Source organism: Phyllostomus discolor, chromosome 3 (assembly GCF_004126475.2).
Source record: "Phyllostomus discolor isolate MPI-MPIP mPhyDis1 chromosome 3, mPhyDis1.pri.v3, whole genome shotgun sequence".
Lineage (NCBI taxonomy): Eukaryota > Metazoa > Chordata > Mammalia > Chiroptera > Phyllostomidae > Phyllostomus > Phyllostomus discolor.
The window spans coordinates 118,151,527-118,169,885 of record NC_040905.2 but is presented as its reverse complement, the minus strand read 5'-3'; the positions used below and the strand labels follow the sequence as shown (position 1 = coordinate 118,169,885).

Sequence of the window (18,359 nt, the reverse complement as noted above, 5' to 3'; positions counted from 1 at the left end):
TGCTGGATAGAGCAATCTTGGATGTAGGTCCTTGCCTTTCATGACTTGGAATACTTCTTTCCAGCCCCTTCTTGCCTGCAAGGTTTCTTTTGAGAAATCAACTGATAGTCTTATGGCAGGGCTGTCAAACTCATTTTCACCAGGGTCCACATTAGTCTAGCAGTTGCCTTCAAAGGGCTGAAATAATTTTAGGACTGTGTCAATGTAACTACTCCTTAACTGTTAAGGAGTTAAAATTACATTCGGCCCTTCAAAGGCAACTGCAAGGCTGATGTGACCCCTGGTGAAAATGAGTTTGACACCTGTGTCTCATGGGAACTGCTTTGTAGGTAACTATCTCCTTTTCTCTTGCTGCTTTTAAGATTCTCTCCTTATCTTTAACCTTGGGTAATGTAATTATGATGTGCCTTGGTGTGCACTTCCTTGGGTCCGATTTCTTTGGGAATCTCTGAGCTTCCTGGGCTTCCTGGAAGTCTGTTTCCTTTGCCAGATTGGGAAAGTTCTCCTTTATTATTTTTTCAAATAAGTTTTCCATTTCCTGCTCTCCCTCTTCTCCTTCTGGCACTCATATGATTTGGATGTTGGAATGTTTAAAATTGTCCCAGAGGTTCCTAAGCCTTTCCTCATTTTTTTTTAAATTCTTGTCTCTTCATTCTGTTCTGGTTGAATGTTTATTTTTTTCCTTCTGCTCCAAATTGTTGATTCAAGTCCTAGTTTCCTTCCCTTCACTTTTGGTTCCGTGAGTATTTTCTTTTATTTCATTTTTCATAGCCTTCACTGTTTCCTCTATCATGCAACCATAATCAGCCATTTCTGTGAGCATCCTGATTCCCAGTGTTTTGAACTGTGTATTGGATAGGTTGGCTATCTCTTCATTGCTTACTTCTCTTTTGGGGACTTTGATCTGTTCTTTCATTGGGCCATATTTTTTTGTCTCGGTGTGTCTATTACATTGTAAGAGGTGGAGCCTTTGGTATCTGCCATGTTTCTGTGTTGTGAGGCTGTATGTGGGGGATGGGTCTGAGAGGGAACAATGCTGCTTGCTCAGCTCTAGGCCAGCTTTCAGTCACTTCCCCTACTACCCACAAGCAAATTGGAGCCTTCTGGTGCTGATTTCCAGGTGGGTGGATTTGTGTGTGTCCTAGGATCCTGTGGGTTTCTCTTATGAACTCTCCTATCAGACTGGGATTTTTTGCGCCAGCACAATTCCCGCAAGTTTTTATAATCAGAGGTTTTGAGGCTTTATTTTCTCTTGCTGGAACCCTGAGTTGTGTGGTCTGTCTTTACCCCTAGTTGTTCCTCCCAGTTTACCCACATGTAAATGTGGGACCACCTGGTCTGCTAACCATCACCTTGCCTGCCCCAGTCCTCTCAGCTGCTGCCTTGCTGAGAGTCCTCTCCACCCCGGCTGCTCTTTTCTGCCCCTCCTACCGATCTGGATGAATGTTTTTTCTTTAACTCCTTGGTTGTCAGGCCTCCATACAGTTTGATTTTCTGGCAGTTCTGATTACTTTTTATTTTTAAATTTGTTGTTGTTAAAATAAATAAATAAAATCTTAAAAAAATTTGTTGTTGTCCTTCTTTTGGTTGCGTGAGGAGGCAAAGTGTATCTACCTATGCCTCCATCTTGGCCAGCTGCTTTAAAAATTTTGAGGGCCTAGTATTGCCAACAAAATCAAGTTGAAATGCCTAGGCTAAGCACACAACACCCTTAAGAGTCTGGCTCCAAACCCACCTTTCCAGTCTCACACACAGACAAACTCAAGCTCACTGAGCCCACTGTCTGCCTTCCTCATGTGTGTTATTTATTTATCTACCCATCAAATAAATGTCTAGTGATGTGGTACTTTACTGGGTGCTGGGGATACAGTATTTATTTCCCCTTAAGATTGTAACACCCCTCTACCTGGCCAACATTTACTAGTCCGTCAAGACTCCACTAAAACATCACTCCTTTGGAAAGCCTTCTGTGACTTCTCCAAAGTTTAAGAAGGGTGAGCAGGTAAGGCTTGCCAAGAGTAAATGATGCTTATTTATTCACCCAGGATCTCTTAAATAATGACTCTATTTCCAGGCTTCCAAGGAAAATTATCAGGAACCAACCAAAGTGGATTGGCCTGGACTTCCAAAAAAAGCAGCCAAGCCAGATCGACTAGCAAATGCATCAAGCTGGAAATATGGTTGGATACCTCATTTTTGGGAAGAGAAGACAGTGTGGGTTGGAGAGTGTGTAGATGGAAGTGCGCCCACGTTTGGATGCATGTGCTTGTGCTCTTGTGTGCCTGGGCATGTCAGACTCTCTGAGGATGGGCTGAATGGAGCTGCAGTCAAGGGCACAGCTATGATTATGCTGTGAGGAGTTCGGCTACCCTTGTGTGTGGAGCCCCCTTAAGGACCTGAATGCAAAATGTCAACCCTAAACTGAGTTGGGAACATTTTGGCTACTAGTAAAATCACAAATCCAAGCAATATTTATTATCTACTGGGCAGCATGTACAGGGATTCGACAGTGAACAGTCAGACACGGTCCTTGTCCTCGTGGGGCTTACTTGAAGGAGTGAGCAACCAGAGTCTTGAGCCCCAGAACCAACATGGCCCAAGCTCCTGCTAGTCTCAGTATATGCTAGTTAGGTACGCTTCCTTGTGTGTGTGAGACTAGGAAGACTTCCTGGATAAAACACTCTGATTTATTTGAGGATGGGCAGACAGGGGAGGGAGAAGAGGCAGGATTTCCTAGCAGTGCACCCTCTTTGAGCAAACACGTGTTTACAAAACTGGAAGTTACAGTTCTGTGCTATGTTCTGTCTAATCAGAAGGTCCAGATGATGCCAGGCCAGATAATGTACATGATCCTCAAAGTAAGAGGTCTGGGAGGTTGGTGAGCTACCTGCTGGAGTTCTGCTCACTTGCTAGTCTTGCAGTCTTTCAGGCTGCAAGTGAGCAGGTGCTGCCTTCAATTCTGCTTGGGTCCCCTCTGCCCGTTTTAGCAGCCCTATACCTCAAGAGTTCTCTGTAACCCTGAACTGAAGCTGGAGCTCACAGTCACCATCAGGAGATAAATACGACCTGTTGGATCTCAAGGAAGAAATCAGTTGAGCTAAGTATGGGCGGGAGCCATGTGTCCACATGGCCACTTGTTGCAGATCTCATTTCTCTACCATGAGGCCATTTGGAGACTCACTGAGGTCCATTCTAGACTAAGGCTTTCAGTACCCAGCATCTGACCCTACATTCTGTGATACATTGTTGCCCAGTAGATGTACCCTCGAGAAAGAAAGGCCCCAGGGGCTACCACATCTTTTCCCACCTCCTTTGTGTAGGGAGCTTGACTATACTCAGCTCTTCGTCTGATTCTGGTAGAGACAGATGCTCTCAAGAAAACATTAAGCTCCATACACTCCAAAACATACCTGGCCATCACTGGCCATCAGGAAGATTTATTCCCTCTGTGGGCTGTTGGCCACCTGAGATCCAACTGGAGGACCCACTTGTATCCTGGTTCCAGGAGATGCCTCCATCCTCTTGCACTTCTATCCCAATGCCAGGGGCTCCAGCTGGATCCCGAATGCATTGCTCCACTGCTGCACTTTCTATATGCAGCAGGACTGGGTGACCAGATTTTATTTATTATTATTTCATGTTATGAATTTTACCCTTTTAAAGTGTACAGTTTAGTGGTTTTAAAAATATTCATAAGACTATGCAACCATCACCACTATCTAATTCCAGAACATTTTTATCACCTCAGAAAGTAGCCCTTTAGCAGTCACTCCCCATCCCCCACTCCCCAATTCCCTGGCAGCCAGTATCTGCTTTCTGTCTCTATGGATTTGCTGATTCTCGACATTTTATGCAAATGTAATCATATAATATGTGGCCTTTTGTCTTTTCCTCCATGATGTAGCATGAATCAGTACTTCACTTTTTATAGCTGAATAATATTCCAGTGTACAAATATACTGCATTTTATCCATTTATCAGTTGATAGATATGCGGGTTGTTCCCCTTTTGACTATTATGAGTAATGCTGCTATGAACAGTTATGTATGGGTTTTAAATCTGTTTGTTGATTTTAGAGAGAGAGATGAAAGGAGAGAGAGAGAGAGAGAAATACCGATCTCTTGTGCCACCCATCCATGCATTCACTGGTTGATTCCTATATGTGCCCCGATGAGAGATCAAAAGCACAACCCTGTCATATGGGGACAAAGCTCCAACCAAATGAGCTACCCAGCCAGGGCTCCTGTATAGGTTTCCACATGTTTTCAATTTCTCTTTGGTGTATACCTAGGAGTAGAGTTTCTTGGTCATATGGTAACTCCCTGTTTAACTTTTTGGGGAACTGTGGGTGGTCAAATTTACATCTGCTGAGTTTATCCGCTTCTCCTTATTTTCTCCCAGAACCCGCCTACAGCACCAAAAGCTCCACACCTTCTCACCCTACATTGTTGAGTACTGCTGTGAACCCAGCTCCTGGGCAAAATGCGGAGGCCACCAGCTTCAGGCAGGAAAAGAATCTACAGCAGGCCCTGGCTGGTGTAGCTCAGTGGATTGAGCACGGGCTGCGAACCAAAGCATCGCAGGTTTGATTCCCAGTCAGGGCACATGCCTGGGTTGCAGGCCACAGCCCCCAGCAACTGCACATTGATGTTTCTCTCTCTCTCTCTTTCTCCCTCCCTTCCCTCTCTAAAAATAAATAAATAAAATCTTTAAAAAAAAAAAAAAGAATCTACAGCAGGCTCCAGGGAGACTACTGCAGGAAGACTTCGTCTGCTTTCTCCCTGCCATGCTCATGCCACCCATTCTGGCTGAAGCCCCAAGACCTCCTTTTATGCAATGTTAATATGACTGGAATTCTGGAGCTTAGTTTTCAAGCTGCCTTCATCCATGCACATCCAAGGCCCATCTCAACACTGCCTACTGAGTATGGTGTGCTTGGACCTTGCCACACTTGTCTGGGATCAAGTGGCAGCCAGGGACAGTAGGGGAGGTGATCAACTCGGGAGGCTCTTGATTCATGGTCCAGGCCGCAACATGAGCTCCAACATTCTGCTGAGGGCTCCAAGCAGAATGTTGGGGAAAGTTGCTTTGCACTTCAGAATTTTAGCTTCAGCAGATACAGGAGTATGCAGTCAATCCTAAACTTCTGACCAGACAGAATTGAAACTTTAATCCTAGCTCATGTCTCTCTGAAAAGTACAACCCAAAGTAGTAAGAAGCAGAGGAACAGTCAACAGAGAGCCACATTTTATACTTGGAAACTGAGCCTTAAAGGGCTTCAGTAGCTTGTTTGGAGTGACACTTGCCTGGGAATATCCTGGTTTTAGTACTGAAATTCCATATCTCAGAAAACCCTTTAATTCTGGGCCAACTGAGAAAGTTGGTCTAAGTTATCCAAAGTTACATAACTCATGTGCTGGAGCTGAATCTGAACTCAGCTCTAACAATCTCTAATATCCTCTTTTCACTAAATGAATGATTTACTGAGCAGGTCAATCACATGAAACATATTCAGAGCTTCAGTGGAAGAGTGCAGTTACTTCTTGCTGCTTTCCCCTTCATACTTGTCCTCTCTATAGTGGGGCCCAGCCCAGCTGAGAGTTCCAGCCCTTACCCAGGGCCATCTTGCTGCCAACAGGGAACAAAGACAGAATTGATCTCAGGGGAGTTTCATCACTGCCCAGGCCTGGCCAGATCTCACCTACCTGGCTGCCCAAGGTACCAAGAGTCAGAGATCCCAGCCTTGAGAGCTGTGAAAAATAAATTAGAAAAGTCTCAAGTGTCCCCTCTTTGTGGAAATCTGGGGAAGTGGAAGGCACATGGCTTTAGAACCAGTCATCCCTGGTACTAAATCTAAGCTTCCCAGCTTAACAGCTGTGAGACCCTTGGCAATCTATTTAATTTGTGTCTGCGTTTCTGTTTTTCACAAATCACCAACTGAAAGGATGTTGGGAGGATCATATTAGATTGTTTATATAAAGCACCCTATACAGTAGGCATTCAACATTTGGGTCCCCTTCCACCTTGATCTAGTATTGCTTCTCATCTTTGAAATATTATAAAGAATTTGCCCCTTCACATTAGAGACTCACCTTAAATCTTTTCTTTTGTAAAAGATTTTATTTATTTATTGTTCTAGAGAGAGGAGAAGGGAGAGAGAAAGAGAGGGAGAGAAACATTGATCAATTGCTTCTCACATGCCCCCAAATGGGGGCCTGGCCCACAACCCAGGCATGTGCCCTGACCAGGGATTGAACCTGTGACGCTTCAGTTCACAGGCCAGCACTCAACCCACTAAGCCACACCAGCCAGGGCTTAAATCTTGATTCCATTCAAGACTGCTTTACATTGACCATCAAAATCCCCAGGCTCTGAGCCTTACCTTTCTCCCACTCCATGTTGCTGGTCCATCTTACTGACACATTCTCCTGGAGTCCATCACTAAGTACTTACCCTCCCTGACCTCAATCCACCTCCTCCATAACCTTGACTGTATAGTGTATTGCTTTAGCCCCTCTCTCTCCAGCACTTGTCAACCTGGTCCTTCTGCCAGCCCTTCCTCATACATTTTCCCTGGACCAACACAACCACCTTCCTTTTGTCCTATCCCAAGTTAGTAAGTTCTATGGGAGAAAAATCACACAAGTCATCACGTTTAGTGTCTCCAACTCCACCTGTTTGCTCAATCATCCTGTAACATAGATCTGGGCAACTTTCTCTTTCTTGCCTACATGCAGCTGCTCTTCCAAACTTTTCATAACTTCCCTAAAGAGCTCTGCCCAACTCCAACAACTCTCTCCATGAACCAATAGCTTCTTCTCTCTGCATTAAGAGAACAGGAGCTCCAGCTCTCTTCCTTGTTGATTCTCAGCCTCCAAGAGTTGGATTGCCCCCCTTTGCCCCTTATCCCCACTCCAGCAGGGATAGATTAGTAATTAGAAAATAAACATCGTGCTTAGCTCTTGACTCCACTCATGGCTTGCCTGGGGAATTCTACTTGGCTTCCTTCAGTTCTTACAGCCTTGCTGCTTTTCTTCTGTAGTGAAGGAAGGTGTGCCCCACTTTGTACCCTCTGCTGATCTTCCTACCTTGTTCAAATATCACCACTCCTCCTATGCTATTGCTCCAGCTATAAATGACTGTGTATCTTCCACATGCTTAGCAATTTGCTAAGCACATTTTTATATCTCGTTTAAACCTCTAAAATAACCCTTTGAAGAGAGTCTTATCCCTTCTTTACTAATGAGGTTCAGAGACTTTAAGTAACTTGCCCAAGATAATGGCAGAGCTGGATCTCAGCCAGCTTCTCTCTGCTCACTCTGCAATCCTGGTATCTGTGACCAACCTCGCTGGCCATGGGCAGGATCCTCATTCCCTCCTCTGTGCCTGACTGATCTGGATCTGCTGGCCCTGCTCATTCATGGCACTCTGCAGAGCTCTTCCTTTAGGTTTGCCGCTCAGGGTGGTTCTGAGCCCCTGTAAGGCAAGAAGTTTCATTTCCCTGTCCAAGTGTCCTCTATAAATGCTTTTGATTGCATTAAATTCAAGCTATCTTTGCCTGTGCATCAGTGTTCTGTGATTAGTTGAACATTTTGCCCTTATTCTTTTATACATTGAGTGGACATGAAAAAGTGATGATGCTAGAGAAAAGATATGAGATCTCATAAACTTGGCACAATAGGAACAAAGTTGAGAAAGTATTGTGGATGTAAAGTCAGTGACTCTGGCCTCAGCTGGACATGCACTGGGCTTTGGTTGGTCTGGAATATGTTCAATTGAGAAGGAAAAGCACAAAATTGAAGCATATATATGGAATGCTAGCAATACATGATTCAGGTTTACAACTAAAATATCAGGGATAATTAGGAATTTTATGTTTTCTCATTTCCACAGGATTTCCACTCCTTAGAAGGAGACTCGGGTCTTACCTGTGCTCACCTGATACATAGAGAAACACTTCCTTGGCCCTCACCATGTGTATGTGTGCTGGAGCTTTACTCACATTCACCATTAAATTCTCACAGCAACTTTGGGGTACAGGTACAGTTTCCTTCTTCTCCTACCCTGCCTCCTCCTCCTTCTTTAAGATGAGAAAACAGAAGCAGAGAGAAGTAAAATAACTTGGCCCCAGTACACGGCCTCTCAGCAGTGGTAGCTGGGCTCCCACAGGGCCCGTGCTCTTCACTGGGACTCCACACTGCTTTGTCTAATGCACTTGTGGAGCATGCCATGTGCAAGAGCAGATGACTATTGTGAAACTTTCATGATGTATATAAAAGAGGCCAAATCTGCTCATATTTTTAGATAAATTCTTCCTGAAACAAATCAAGAACAAGCGTGCGCTGGCAGAACAATCTCAGTTTGCTCCCACTTGGGTAGCAGCCCATCCAGCAGAGGTGAGCACTGGGTCTGGCTGAGTCTCACCTGCCAAGGTGGGTGGGGGCTTCATCCCTTCGAGTATTATATTGTCACATGTTTATAGAGTGATTATTCTGCGTGAGGAAGAAAGCAAAGGAAGTAAAGGGAGGATGAACTAAACAAAGGGTGGGAGAGTTGAGGTGGATCAAACAATTCAGTGAGATGGGGAGACTGAAAGCAAAGACACAGAGGCTCCAACAAGCTGTGCTGTAAACGCACCTCAATGAAAGAAACTTAAAACCAGGTCCCCAAATGACTGTAACTGCAGTCCTCCGAACAGACCTACATAAAATTCTTTCTCAAGTCTTACTATGCATATGACCACATCTGTAGAATCTGAACTCAAGCTAAGCCAGAAAGTAAAGCTAACTGTGAGAAAGATCATGACTGCCCAGATGGCCTTGACCTGGAGACCAAAAAGGAAGGCTATGTTTTGTGGAAGTTGTGCATGGAGAAGAGAATAAACATTTAATCAGTACCTACCACATGCCAAGTCTCTACCAGAAGGTTGACAAAAATTTATTGGTCTCATTATCTCCAATTTACAGATGAAGGAACTCAGTAGGCCATGAAGCAAGTAAGGGCTAGAGTCAAGCTTTCAGTCCATATCTCTTTATAATACAGTGTTCTGTCAGTGAATTCTTACTTAGTACAGTGCTATAGGTTTCTGACTTCAAAAAACCATTAACTCATTTTGCAGCATATATGTATATAAAATTATGTTGTATACCTTCAATTGATATGTTATATGTCAATTATATCTCAATTTACAAAAATGATTAACAACATACTCACCTCTCCGGAGTTGGGTCTCTGGCACTGCTCTAGTTACTGCTCTAGAGGTGTCCCAGCCACTTCTGGCCTGACCGTTTCAAATTGAGTGCTGGTTTATAAAGAACCTTACCCTCAGGAGTAGTAGAGCTCTCATTATTTTCAAGGTTTTTGTTTTTCTTAAGCTGCAGTTCACAACAGGAAATCACATGTTGTACTGTGCGCCAGTACAACGGTATACAGCATTTAACTGCAACAGTATTTAGCCTTGGGCATATGATGTTCTCTTGTTTTCTTTTAAAATATCCTGGTATTGAGCTGTTAAAGTGATTTCATGGTCCACTAGTAGGTTAAGACCTACAGTTTTAAAAAACATTGTCCTTGAAGAATTTGATTGATCTTGAGATTTCTTTTTCTCATTTTACAAGTGCAGAAACATAGGCTCCAAAGAATGAAGTGACTTCTATAAGTTCACATAGCTAAGAAGTGTTGGATAGACCTCAACCTGGAATTCTGTCTTTATGTCCAATATTCTTTTGTTAAAAGATTTTGTTTATTTATTATTAGAGAGATGGGAAGAGAGGGAGAAAGAAGAGTGAGACATGGGTGTGAGAGAGATGCATTGATTGGTTGCCTTTGGCACGCCCCCAACCAGGGGGCCTGGCCTGCAACCCAAGCATGTATCCTGACTGGGAATCAAACCCTGTGGTTCGCAGTCTGGTCTCAATCCACTGAGCCATACCGGCCAGGACAATGTCCAGTATTTCTCCAGAGTTTCTCCAGAGGCATTGGAAATAAGAAACTAAAGAAAACCCAAACACAACCCTGCAGGAAGAGAGGCACAGATGTGTGAAAAGACAGAGAAGGACCATGTAATAGAAGTCTCACTGCACCCTAGGCATTTGATAGTCATTTATGGTGTACTTGCTGTGTGCCAGCTGAGATGCAGGAGCTGGAAATTCAGAGATGGATATGACAGTCCCTGCTTCATAATGCTGGGGCCCCAGCCTGGTAGCTCGGTTGGTTAGAGTGTCATCCTGAAACACCAAGGTTGAGGATTAGATTCCCAGTCGGAGCACATACAGGAATCGACCAATGCATAAATAAGAGGAACAAAAAATTGGTGTTTTTTCTCTCTCTCCCCTCTCTCTAAAATCAATCAGTAAATAATTTTTTAAAAAAAGAAGGATGTGTTTAGATTTAGTAGGAGGCTTCCATATATACAGATAAATTACAGTGCAGGGTAAGTAGAACCAGGCTAGTGATGTGGGAAGGAGAAAACATACCAAAGAAAGGAATGAGGAACTCTGTTTGAAGTGGAGGTGCTGGGAAGGAAGGGACCAAGGAGTCTGTGAGAGAAGGTGGTTGGTGGGTATAAGAGGGTGGTGGTAGTATGGGCTGAATGTCTTGAGAGTAAAAGATACTGAGTGAACAGAAGGAGGAGAGTCTTTAGGCAGCTGGAGTAGAGCGAGCAAAGTGCAGGGACTGGCACGGGGGCACAGGGCACGCAGGTAGGGGTGGAGGGCCCCACTTTGCATTTAGTGAAGTCACTTCTGCTCGTTAGACTAGTCATTGGAACAGTGAAGGGTGAACAGAAAAGCAGTGTTCACACTTGTTTTTGTGGTAAAGTTCTTTGTTCAGATGAAACTGCCATGAAGGCCCAGTGTGTAAGTGAGCAGGTAGAGAGATTTTGTGGGAAATTAGCAGGAAGCCTACATGCCATTGTTTGGAAATATTTTTTGAAAAATCCTTGATAGAGATAAAGGGGCAGATTGTCACTTTGAGGTCTGAATTCGCACCAAGACTTTAAGAAGAGGACAAAGCTGCTTTGTCTGAGAGGAGTAGCTCTCAGACAGTCCAGGAGGGCAGGAGAGAGGGACCCAGTAAAATGAGGAAATATCCACGTGGCTCCCGCTATGGCCTCCCACTTCCATGATTACCCGCCCTCTAGTCCATTCTTCCTTTATCAAAACCCAGAGTAGGTAATCCTTTGAAAAGGCAAAAACCTTCAATGGCTCCCCTCACCCTCAGAAGGAACTCAAACTTGTGATAGTGGCCTCCCAGGCCCTGCCCCCTCTGCCTGCCCCCTGGGCTGCTGCCCAGACCTCACCTGTGACAGGCTTCTCTGACATATCCAGCCACCCTGCCCTCCCTGCTGTTTCTGATGTCATCCCACATGCTTCCTGCTTACATCTCTGGTGTTTGCCCATTCTCCCTGGTCTACTCTTCACTCAAATATCTGTATTTCTCTCCATCACTTCAATCAGATCTCTTCACAAATGTCACCTGAGCCTCTTCATCCCTCCTCATGCTCTCCCTCTGCTTTGTTTATGTCTTCACAGTACATATCGTGCAGTAACACAGTTGTTCATTTGTCAGGTTGCCCACACTGGAGGGCAAGCTCCCGGCAGGTAGGATTTGACCCTCTTCCTTCGTGCTATCTTTCCAGCATCTAAAATGGTGCCTCCAACATAGATGCTCTATAAATGGGTTGAGTGAGCTGCTTTGCCAGGGGGGCAGAGACCACAAGACGGGTTGAGATAGCAGGAAGCTTTGGGAGAGTTTGGACTTTCACTGCCTATATGACAGGGGGTGGGGTGAGGTTTAAGGCAACTTCATCTGGATGTTAAGCACAGGTGGGCTCCCAGCTGGCATATGGGTTAAATGTGAAACAGATCAAGCTGGAGCTAATGAGGTGGAAGCAGAGTGGGGCCTGGTGTCCCACTGCCTTTACCTTCTTTCTGCTGGCTCTTCGGGCACTGCATCTGAGCAAACCCTAGGTGTGCAGCGTTAGCTACACAGTGGCCTTCCTCATCTCTGGGTCCTACAGAGGATGAACCCTGAGACTCCTTCCATCACAGGAAAAGCAACTCTTGCACTCTGGAGAGGGGACTGGAGGTTTGTCTTAGGGAACCCAGGGACCAGTCTGCGGGCCTGGGGGAGGCTCTGGATCTCTGCATAGGTGGGGTCAGTGAACCAGAGTGAACCTATGATGCTGTGGGAGCTTGTGTCCTGAGGGTCCCTGATGTGTCATGTATGGAAATATGAGGGCATTCTCCCATGGTGTTTACCCCAGACCTCTCTGAGTGGCCATCGTTTATTTTCTGACTTTGGTCACATACTGTGTGATATGCTCCTAAGAAGAAAGAGTTGAGATGGACAATGGTGAGGTGGACAGAGAGGAAAGAGAGAAAGAGCTTGGAAGAGATGGAAAAACAAAGAAGAGAAGAGGCAGAAGGAAAAGGTATGGAGGGAAGAAATTTAAAGAAAAAGCCTCAGAACAGGAGATGTGGGGGAAGATCAAGACATAAAGGGAAATGTCTTGACAAGAAAAAAATTCTGAAACATCCTAAATTAAATTACAGTGGGCAGGAGAGTAAGAGAAAGAGGCAAGAATAATTAACCAGCTAATAGCTGTGGGCCAATGAGCAAAGACTGCTCACATTCCTGGGTGTGTGTTAGAGCTTTGGATCAAGCTCTAGGCATGCATTAGGCCACCACGGACACCACAACATGAATATGCATGAACTTTCAGGCTGTTGCCTTAAAGACTGTGCTCCTACCCTAGAACTGCCCCCCTTTACCTTTTTCCAACCCCTCTTATCTGTAGCCAGTGTAAATTCTTTCAAAAACAACTTACATCTTCCTTCCCCAGAACATAATGTATAAAAGATCCCTCCAGGGGATCTCTAGGACAGTGGACACACTGTCTTTTCCACCTAGCCCTGCTGCTGGTAGTTCATGCCCCAGCACCTGCTCCTTTTCTGATTAGCATATAGCTCAATAAACTTTCTTTGAAAAAGGATTTCAGCCACAGAAGTTAAGTCTTTGGTTTAACATGAGAGAATTTGGAAAGAAAGGCAACCAGAGAGGATAGGGACATACAAAACAGAATGGCTGGAATGAGGTAGAAGTCATGCCACCTGGACACATCTATCTTGGACTTGGAGACGGTTGGGGAGGAGAGTTCAGACGTGGCATCCCTGGCCATCCTCCTGGCACCCGGAATCCCCCTGCCAGGATTCCCACTCTATTTCCAGTGCAGGGTGAGGCTCCCTTTGTTTCCTTGGGGGAGTGCTCAGTCCCAGGTGGTGAGCTTGTAAGGGGTGGGGTGTTCTGAATGCCTTGATGATGGTCATTGATAACTAAGGCGCCATCCTTCTCCCCACTAGGAAGGACCTGCAGACTCAGGGTTAGAGGCCCAACCCTAGAGGGGTCACGAAGTAGAACTTAAGAATCGGTCCTAGGGATTTGGGGTGGAGAGGAATGATCTTAGCAGAGAAGGGCCTGCAAAGATGAGAAATCTCTGATATCAACCCTGGGGAAGTTTAAGACCTACTGAAAAGAACAATTGTTCTGTGTAGTCTACAGCCTCAGGGCTATAGCCCTAGGGGTCCTGAGGGCCTTGAGCCCAGACAGCGTCTGCAGGAGGATGTGTTTACTCTTAGTCCCTCAGCTTCCTTCCCACGTGCCCACTGGATTGACTCTGTGTGTTCCCAGAAGAGGATCTGCAGATGTTCAGTGTCCACCTGCAGCCCCAAGTCGCCCTTTGCAGAAAGAAAATGATTGTGAAGGGTCTGTAAGTTTGAGGATGGATGCGGGGGAGGGGGAAGCAAGTACAACAAAATTTAACCATGGTAAAATCTACATGATTAGTACTTATTGTACAACTCTTCCAACTTTTCCATATGTTTGATTTTTTTCATATAAAATATCAGGATAGAGAGGAAAAATATTGTCTGGCAAATAGCAGGCCCTCCTAAGTATAATACGTGGACAGTGCAATTCCTTTCTAGGAGAACTGGTATTTCAAATGGCAAGAGAGGGCAATGTCATCCCTAAAGATGACAGATTGCAGATGAGAGTGCCAGCAAACATTCAATACAGGAGGGAGAACCTTAGGCTACACCCAGAGGTGATTAGTAAATGTGCCCATTGAAAGCTGTTGGCTATTTACTTGGAGACCTTTTCTCAGGTTTATACTGCTCCTCCTGAGTGGACCCCACCCTGCCACCTGTAAGGCCTGGGAGGAGGGGCAGGATAAGATGTTCTAGACCCTGCCTGACAACTGACCCTAAGAGATTGATCATGTTTGCCCAGGAGGCGAGGTTCACACGATAAGGAGCAGGGGCAAGGCTTAGGCCTGGTATAAAAGACCTGGCAGATTCTGGGAGTTGCTTGGTACCTGAAACTGCCAGGTGAGGGGTGGCTGAGGCCTGAGCTAAGGGTGACAGGATGCCTGGATTTGAGTTAGGGGAATTCAAGCTGAGTGGGAGGAGAGCCTGCCTGGATTGAACAGCAGAGGGGAGGCTTGGGTGTCAGTTAACTGGGGCATCTGGATCTGAGTTAGACATAGGTACATCGATATCTGGGTCTCAGCTGAAGGACTGGAGATGTCCATCACACTTGGGATGCTCAGGAGCATGGATATGGCCAAATATGTGTTAATGGAGGAAGAGTTATGACAAATAGACCAGGTACCCAGGATCTAGTATCTTAAGCTGGTTCCAAATCCTACAATTTTTCAGTCTATCCCACGCCCACCAGACCTGCTTAGAAACTAGGGTCAGCACAGTCTCCTCTGTCACGGCCTTCACTCTCCAAGTGACACAGAGACACACCTCTAAAATGTTCTTTTCCTTCTTAGACCAGGGTGAAGGTAGGAATTTAAACTATGCCCCAGATGCCCCATAGGCCAGGCCAATCTACCACAGGTGGACTTCAGTTAGGTTTTCTCAAATTCCTGTTTGGCAAACCCAACCATTTCTATTATTTGGAGATCTCCTCTACTTTTTCATTTCATTTTATTTTTATTTTTAAATTTTTAAATTTATTTTTAGGGAGAGGGGACAGGAGGGAGAAAGAGAGGGAGAGAAACACCGATCAGTTGCCCCTCAGATGGGCCCCAAGCCCAAAACCCAGGCATGTGCCCTGAGTGGGAATCAAACCAGGAACTTTCACTTTGTGGGACTCTGTCCCTCCGACTGAGCAACACCAGTCAGGGCTCTACTTTTTCTTTAGAAAAGTCCTTTCCTACGTTGTGCCAGGAGGCAACAGGGCTTGACACAGTTTAATCCAGAGAGAGTGTTAGGGCTTCGGACAAAAGAGGGAGTTTGGCTACAGGCTGACCAGGGAGAGGCAGAGGGGTTAAGGACACAGCAGGAGTACCTGCAAGGAACAGGACTGGAGACCATGGACAACTCTTTCAAAGCCCATGACTAGGTGGGCTAGGTCTGACTTGAAGGACCAAGAAGCCTGAGTCTCTACTGGAGGTCAGAGATGCTTGGATAAATAAAGTCCCAAGGGAAAGGGTAAATCTTCACTTTCTCCTTCCTTCCCATTCCAGCTCCAGAATGTTGACCATCGCTCTTCTCGCCCTTCTTTGTGCATCCGCCTATGCCAATGCCAGTAAGTAAGAAGCCAGGAGCCCAGTACGAGGGTCACTGCTGGTGGCCACGGCTTTCAGAGGCAGGCTCGGGATGGTGGGAATTGAGTTGTGGGGGGAATAGGGATGGTCGGGAGAAACTGAGCTCTCAGAGAATTTCTGTCTCCAACAGTTCAGGCTAGGTCCTCCTCCTATAATGGAGAGTATGGAGGCGGTGGTGGAGAACGATTCTCTCATTCTGGCAACCAGATGGATGGCCCCATCACTGCCATCCGTGTCCGAGTCAACAGATACTACATCGTAGGGTAAGATTCTTTGAATTTCTGTGATTGGGGGACCTTCTAGGATCTTATTAATTGGGAAGTTCTCAGTCACTTTGGGTCACACCCGTTTCAATCAACAAGACCAGGGATGATGCAGTAAGTGGAAGTTGTTAGAGGCTGGGATCGAGACCTGCACTGCTGAAACCCCTATAACCCAAACATGAGTGACCTTGGGTAAATCATATACCATATGTTCTCAGGGGCCTGGAGGTTGTCTAGTTTGGCCCCCATCCAAGGTTTATTTATTTTTATTTATTGGGTTGAGATGCAGGGAAAGAGAGAGATATCAATTTGTTGTTCTACTTATTTATGTATTCATTGGTTACTTTCTTGTATGTGCCCTGACCGGGGATTGAACCCACAACTGTGGTGTATCAGGTCAATGCTCTAACCAACTGAGCTACCTGGCCAGGGCCCCATTCAAGGTTTAAATCCCCTCTGGCATCCCCTGTCTTTGCATGATGCCTCTCTCAAAACCTGCATCCTTCTGATCCTGGATCTGCATCCTGGACCAGTCTTTTCCCTCATGAGAGCCTTTCAAATATTTGAAAAATTGCTTTGTTTCCTTCAGGTAGTGGGTGGGGGGCCAGGTGGGAGTCTAGACCTCAAGCTCCAACTCTGACACTTACTGTCTAGGTGACTCTGGGCAAGTTGTTTTTCCTTTGTGAGCCTGTTTGTGGTCAACATGAGGAGTTGAAGTTCCCTGTATGATCTCCAAGGGCTCACCCAGCCCTCATAGACTGTGGGACTGGCAGGAGACTTATCATCCCTGTCGCCAGTTTGAAGGTCTCAGTGCGTAGGCCAAGAGGTCCTGAGTTCTGATCGCCCAACTCAGCGTCTCCCTTTCTTCCATCCTCACCCTGTCCCCAGTCTTCAGGTGCGCTATGGCAAGGTGTGGAGCGACTATGTGGGTGGCACCCAGGGAGACATGGAGGAGATCTTTCTGCACCCTGGGGAATCAGTGATCCAGGTGTCTGGCAAGTACAAGTACTATCTGAGGAAGCTGGTCTTCGTGACTGACAAGGGCCGCTACCTGCCTTTTGGGAAGGACACAGGCACAAGTTTCAACGCTGTCCCCTTGTACCCCAACACCGTGCTTCGATTCATCAGTGGCCGAGCTGGCTCCCTTATAAATGCCATTGGCCTGCACTGGGACATCTACCCCAGTGAATGCAGCAGCTGCTGAGCCCCAGCCTCCTCCTGGGCAGGGGGGCAATGCAGTGGGGGGGTGGGAGAACCCACTTACCACTAACCCCATCCACAAGGCACAATTAAAAAAATAAAAGGACATGGCTAAAGCTAGTGTGTATGTGGGTGTCTCCAGCTGGGATCCACCTCCTGACTCTGGGTATGTATGTGTGAATCTCACTCTTGGCTATCTGTAGGATTTCAATCTGGGGCAGTATGAGTATGGGAGGATGAGGGAAAGGTGTTAAAGTTTTGGACTTTTCTTCATTGTTTACCAATAGGAGATAAGATTCTGACTTGCACCAGCTCATTTTTCAAGGATAGCTCCTGACAGTGTTTACCCAAATTGGAGTTCTGAGGCTGAGGGTAAGGCCTTGTTGTGACTTACTGCCAAAAGCCAACATTTTCCACTCTCCAGCCCTTCCCTCCCCTTGTCCTCCCCTCTCCTTGAGAAGCCACCTCTTCACCAAGGCTGTTACCTCACTCTCTTGACCTTAGCCCACTCACTGTATATGGGTGCTCTGGACAATTATCCTTTGTTCTTTCCCAGAACCCACCTGATTCCCAAAGTTTACCCTAACGCGTCAAGGACTCTGACTATTATCCCAGTCTAGTTCCTCCCCACCTTTACCCATAAGCCTTGGTATCCCTGCTTAGCTCTCTCAGACCTGGGGCTCCTTCCTTAGGAAGCCACCACTTCCTCACAGCTTCTATGCTGCCAACACCATCCTCAAAAAAAGGGCATGTCAGCCCTGGCTGGGTAGCTCAGTTGGTTAGAGTGTTGTCCTGATATGACGAGGTGGTAGGTTCAATCTCGCGTCAGGGCACATGCCTGGGTTGTATGCCAGGTCCCCAGCAGGGGGCACTCGAGAGACAGCCACATGCTGATGTTTCCCCCTCCTTTTCCCTCCCCCCCCTAAAATATAAATAAATAAAATCTATTTTTTTAATGATGAAATGTCTTTACAAAGGCAGTAATATAAGGAAGAAAGAAAAAGTAAGAATTTGAGGGATTTGAGGGGGAGAGTAGACTCAGAAGAACTCAATAACTGAAAGAATGAGAGTGAGTGAAGGAAGAGAGTCTAGGAGAACCACCACATCTGTAACGTGGGCAACTGGGGAGAGAGGGATATTTTCCAAGAGGGGGGAACACAAAAGAAAAAAATTAATTAACTTTTGGACCTGTTGCATTTTGATGAATCTGTCATACACCCTGGTTGAGATCCAACATTAGGCAGAGGGATATTTGGGAATAAATATAATTTAATTATATT

The 18,359-nt window shown here is 45.8% G+C and overlaps 1 protein-coding gene across 2 annotated transcripts; it reads left to right on the top strand.

The window, feature by feature from the left end:
- Positions 1-11,484: 11,484 nt before the first annotated feature.
- On the top strand, positions 11,485-17,182 carry ZG16 (zymogen granule protein 16). 2 transcript variants are annotated; one of them, XM_036021265.1, is made up of 4 exons: positions 11,485-11,600; positions 15,536-15,597; positions 15,747-15,879; positions 16,768-17,182. In XM_036021265.1, exons 2-4 carry the CDS (start codon positions 15,543-15,545, stop codon positions 17,081-17,083), a joined length of 504 nt encoding a protein of 167 aa, XP_035877158.1. In that variant the 5' UTR covers positions 11,485-11,600; positions 15,536-15,542; the 3' UTR covers positions 17,084-17,182. The 2 variants fall into 2 exon arrangements, with proteins under 2 accessions (XP_035877158.1, XP_028379660.2); XM_028523859.2 differs by lacking the exon at positions 11,485-11,600 and having other exon boundaries at positions 15,234-15,597.
- Positions 17,183-18,359: the final 1,177 nt, after the last annotated feature.

What these genes read in the sequence shown, in the direction of transcription:
- ZG16 (XM_036021265.1), top strand. Translation starts at nt 15,543, where the DNA reads ATGTTGACCATCGCTCTTCTCGCCCTTCTTTGTGCATCCGCCTATGCC. An exon ending in ATCCGCCTATGCCAATGCCA is followed by an intron (nt 15,598 to 15,746) that starts GTAAGTAAGAAG and finishes TGTCTCCAACAG; the next exon opens with TTCAGGCTAGGTCCTCCTCC. An exon ending in AACAGATACTACATCGTAGG is followed by an intron (nt 15,880 to 16,767) that starts GTAAGATTCTTT and finishes CCCTGTCCCCAG; the next exon opens with TCTTCAGGTGCGCTATGGCA.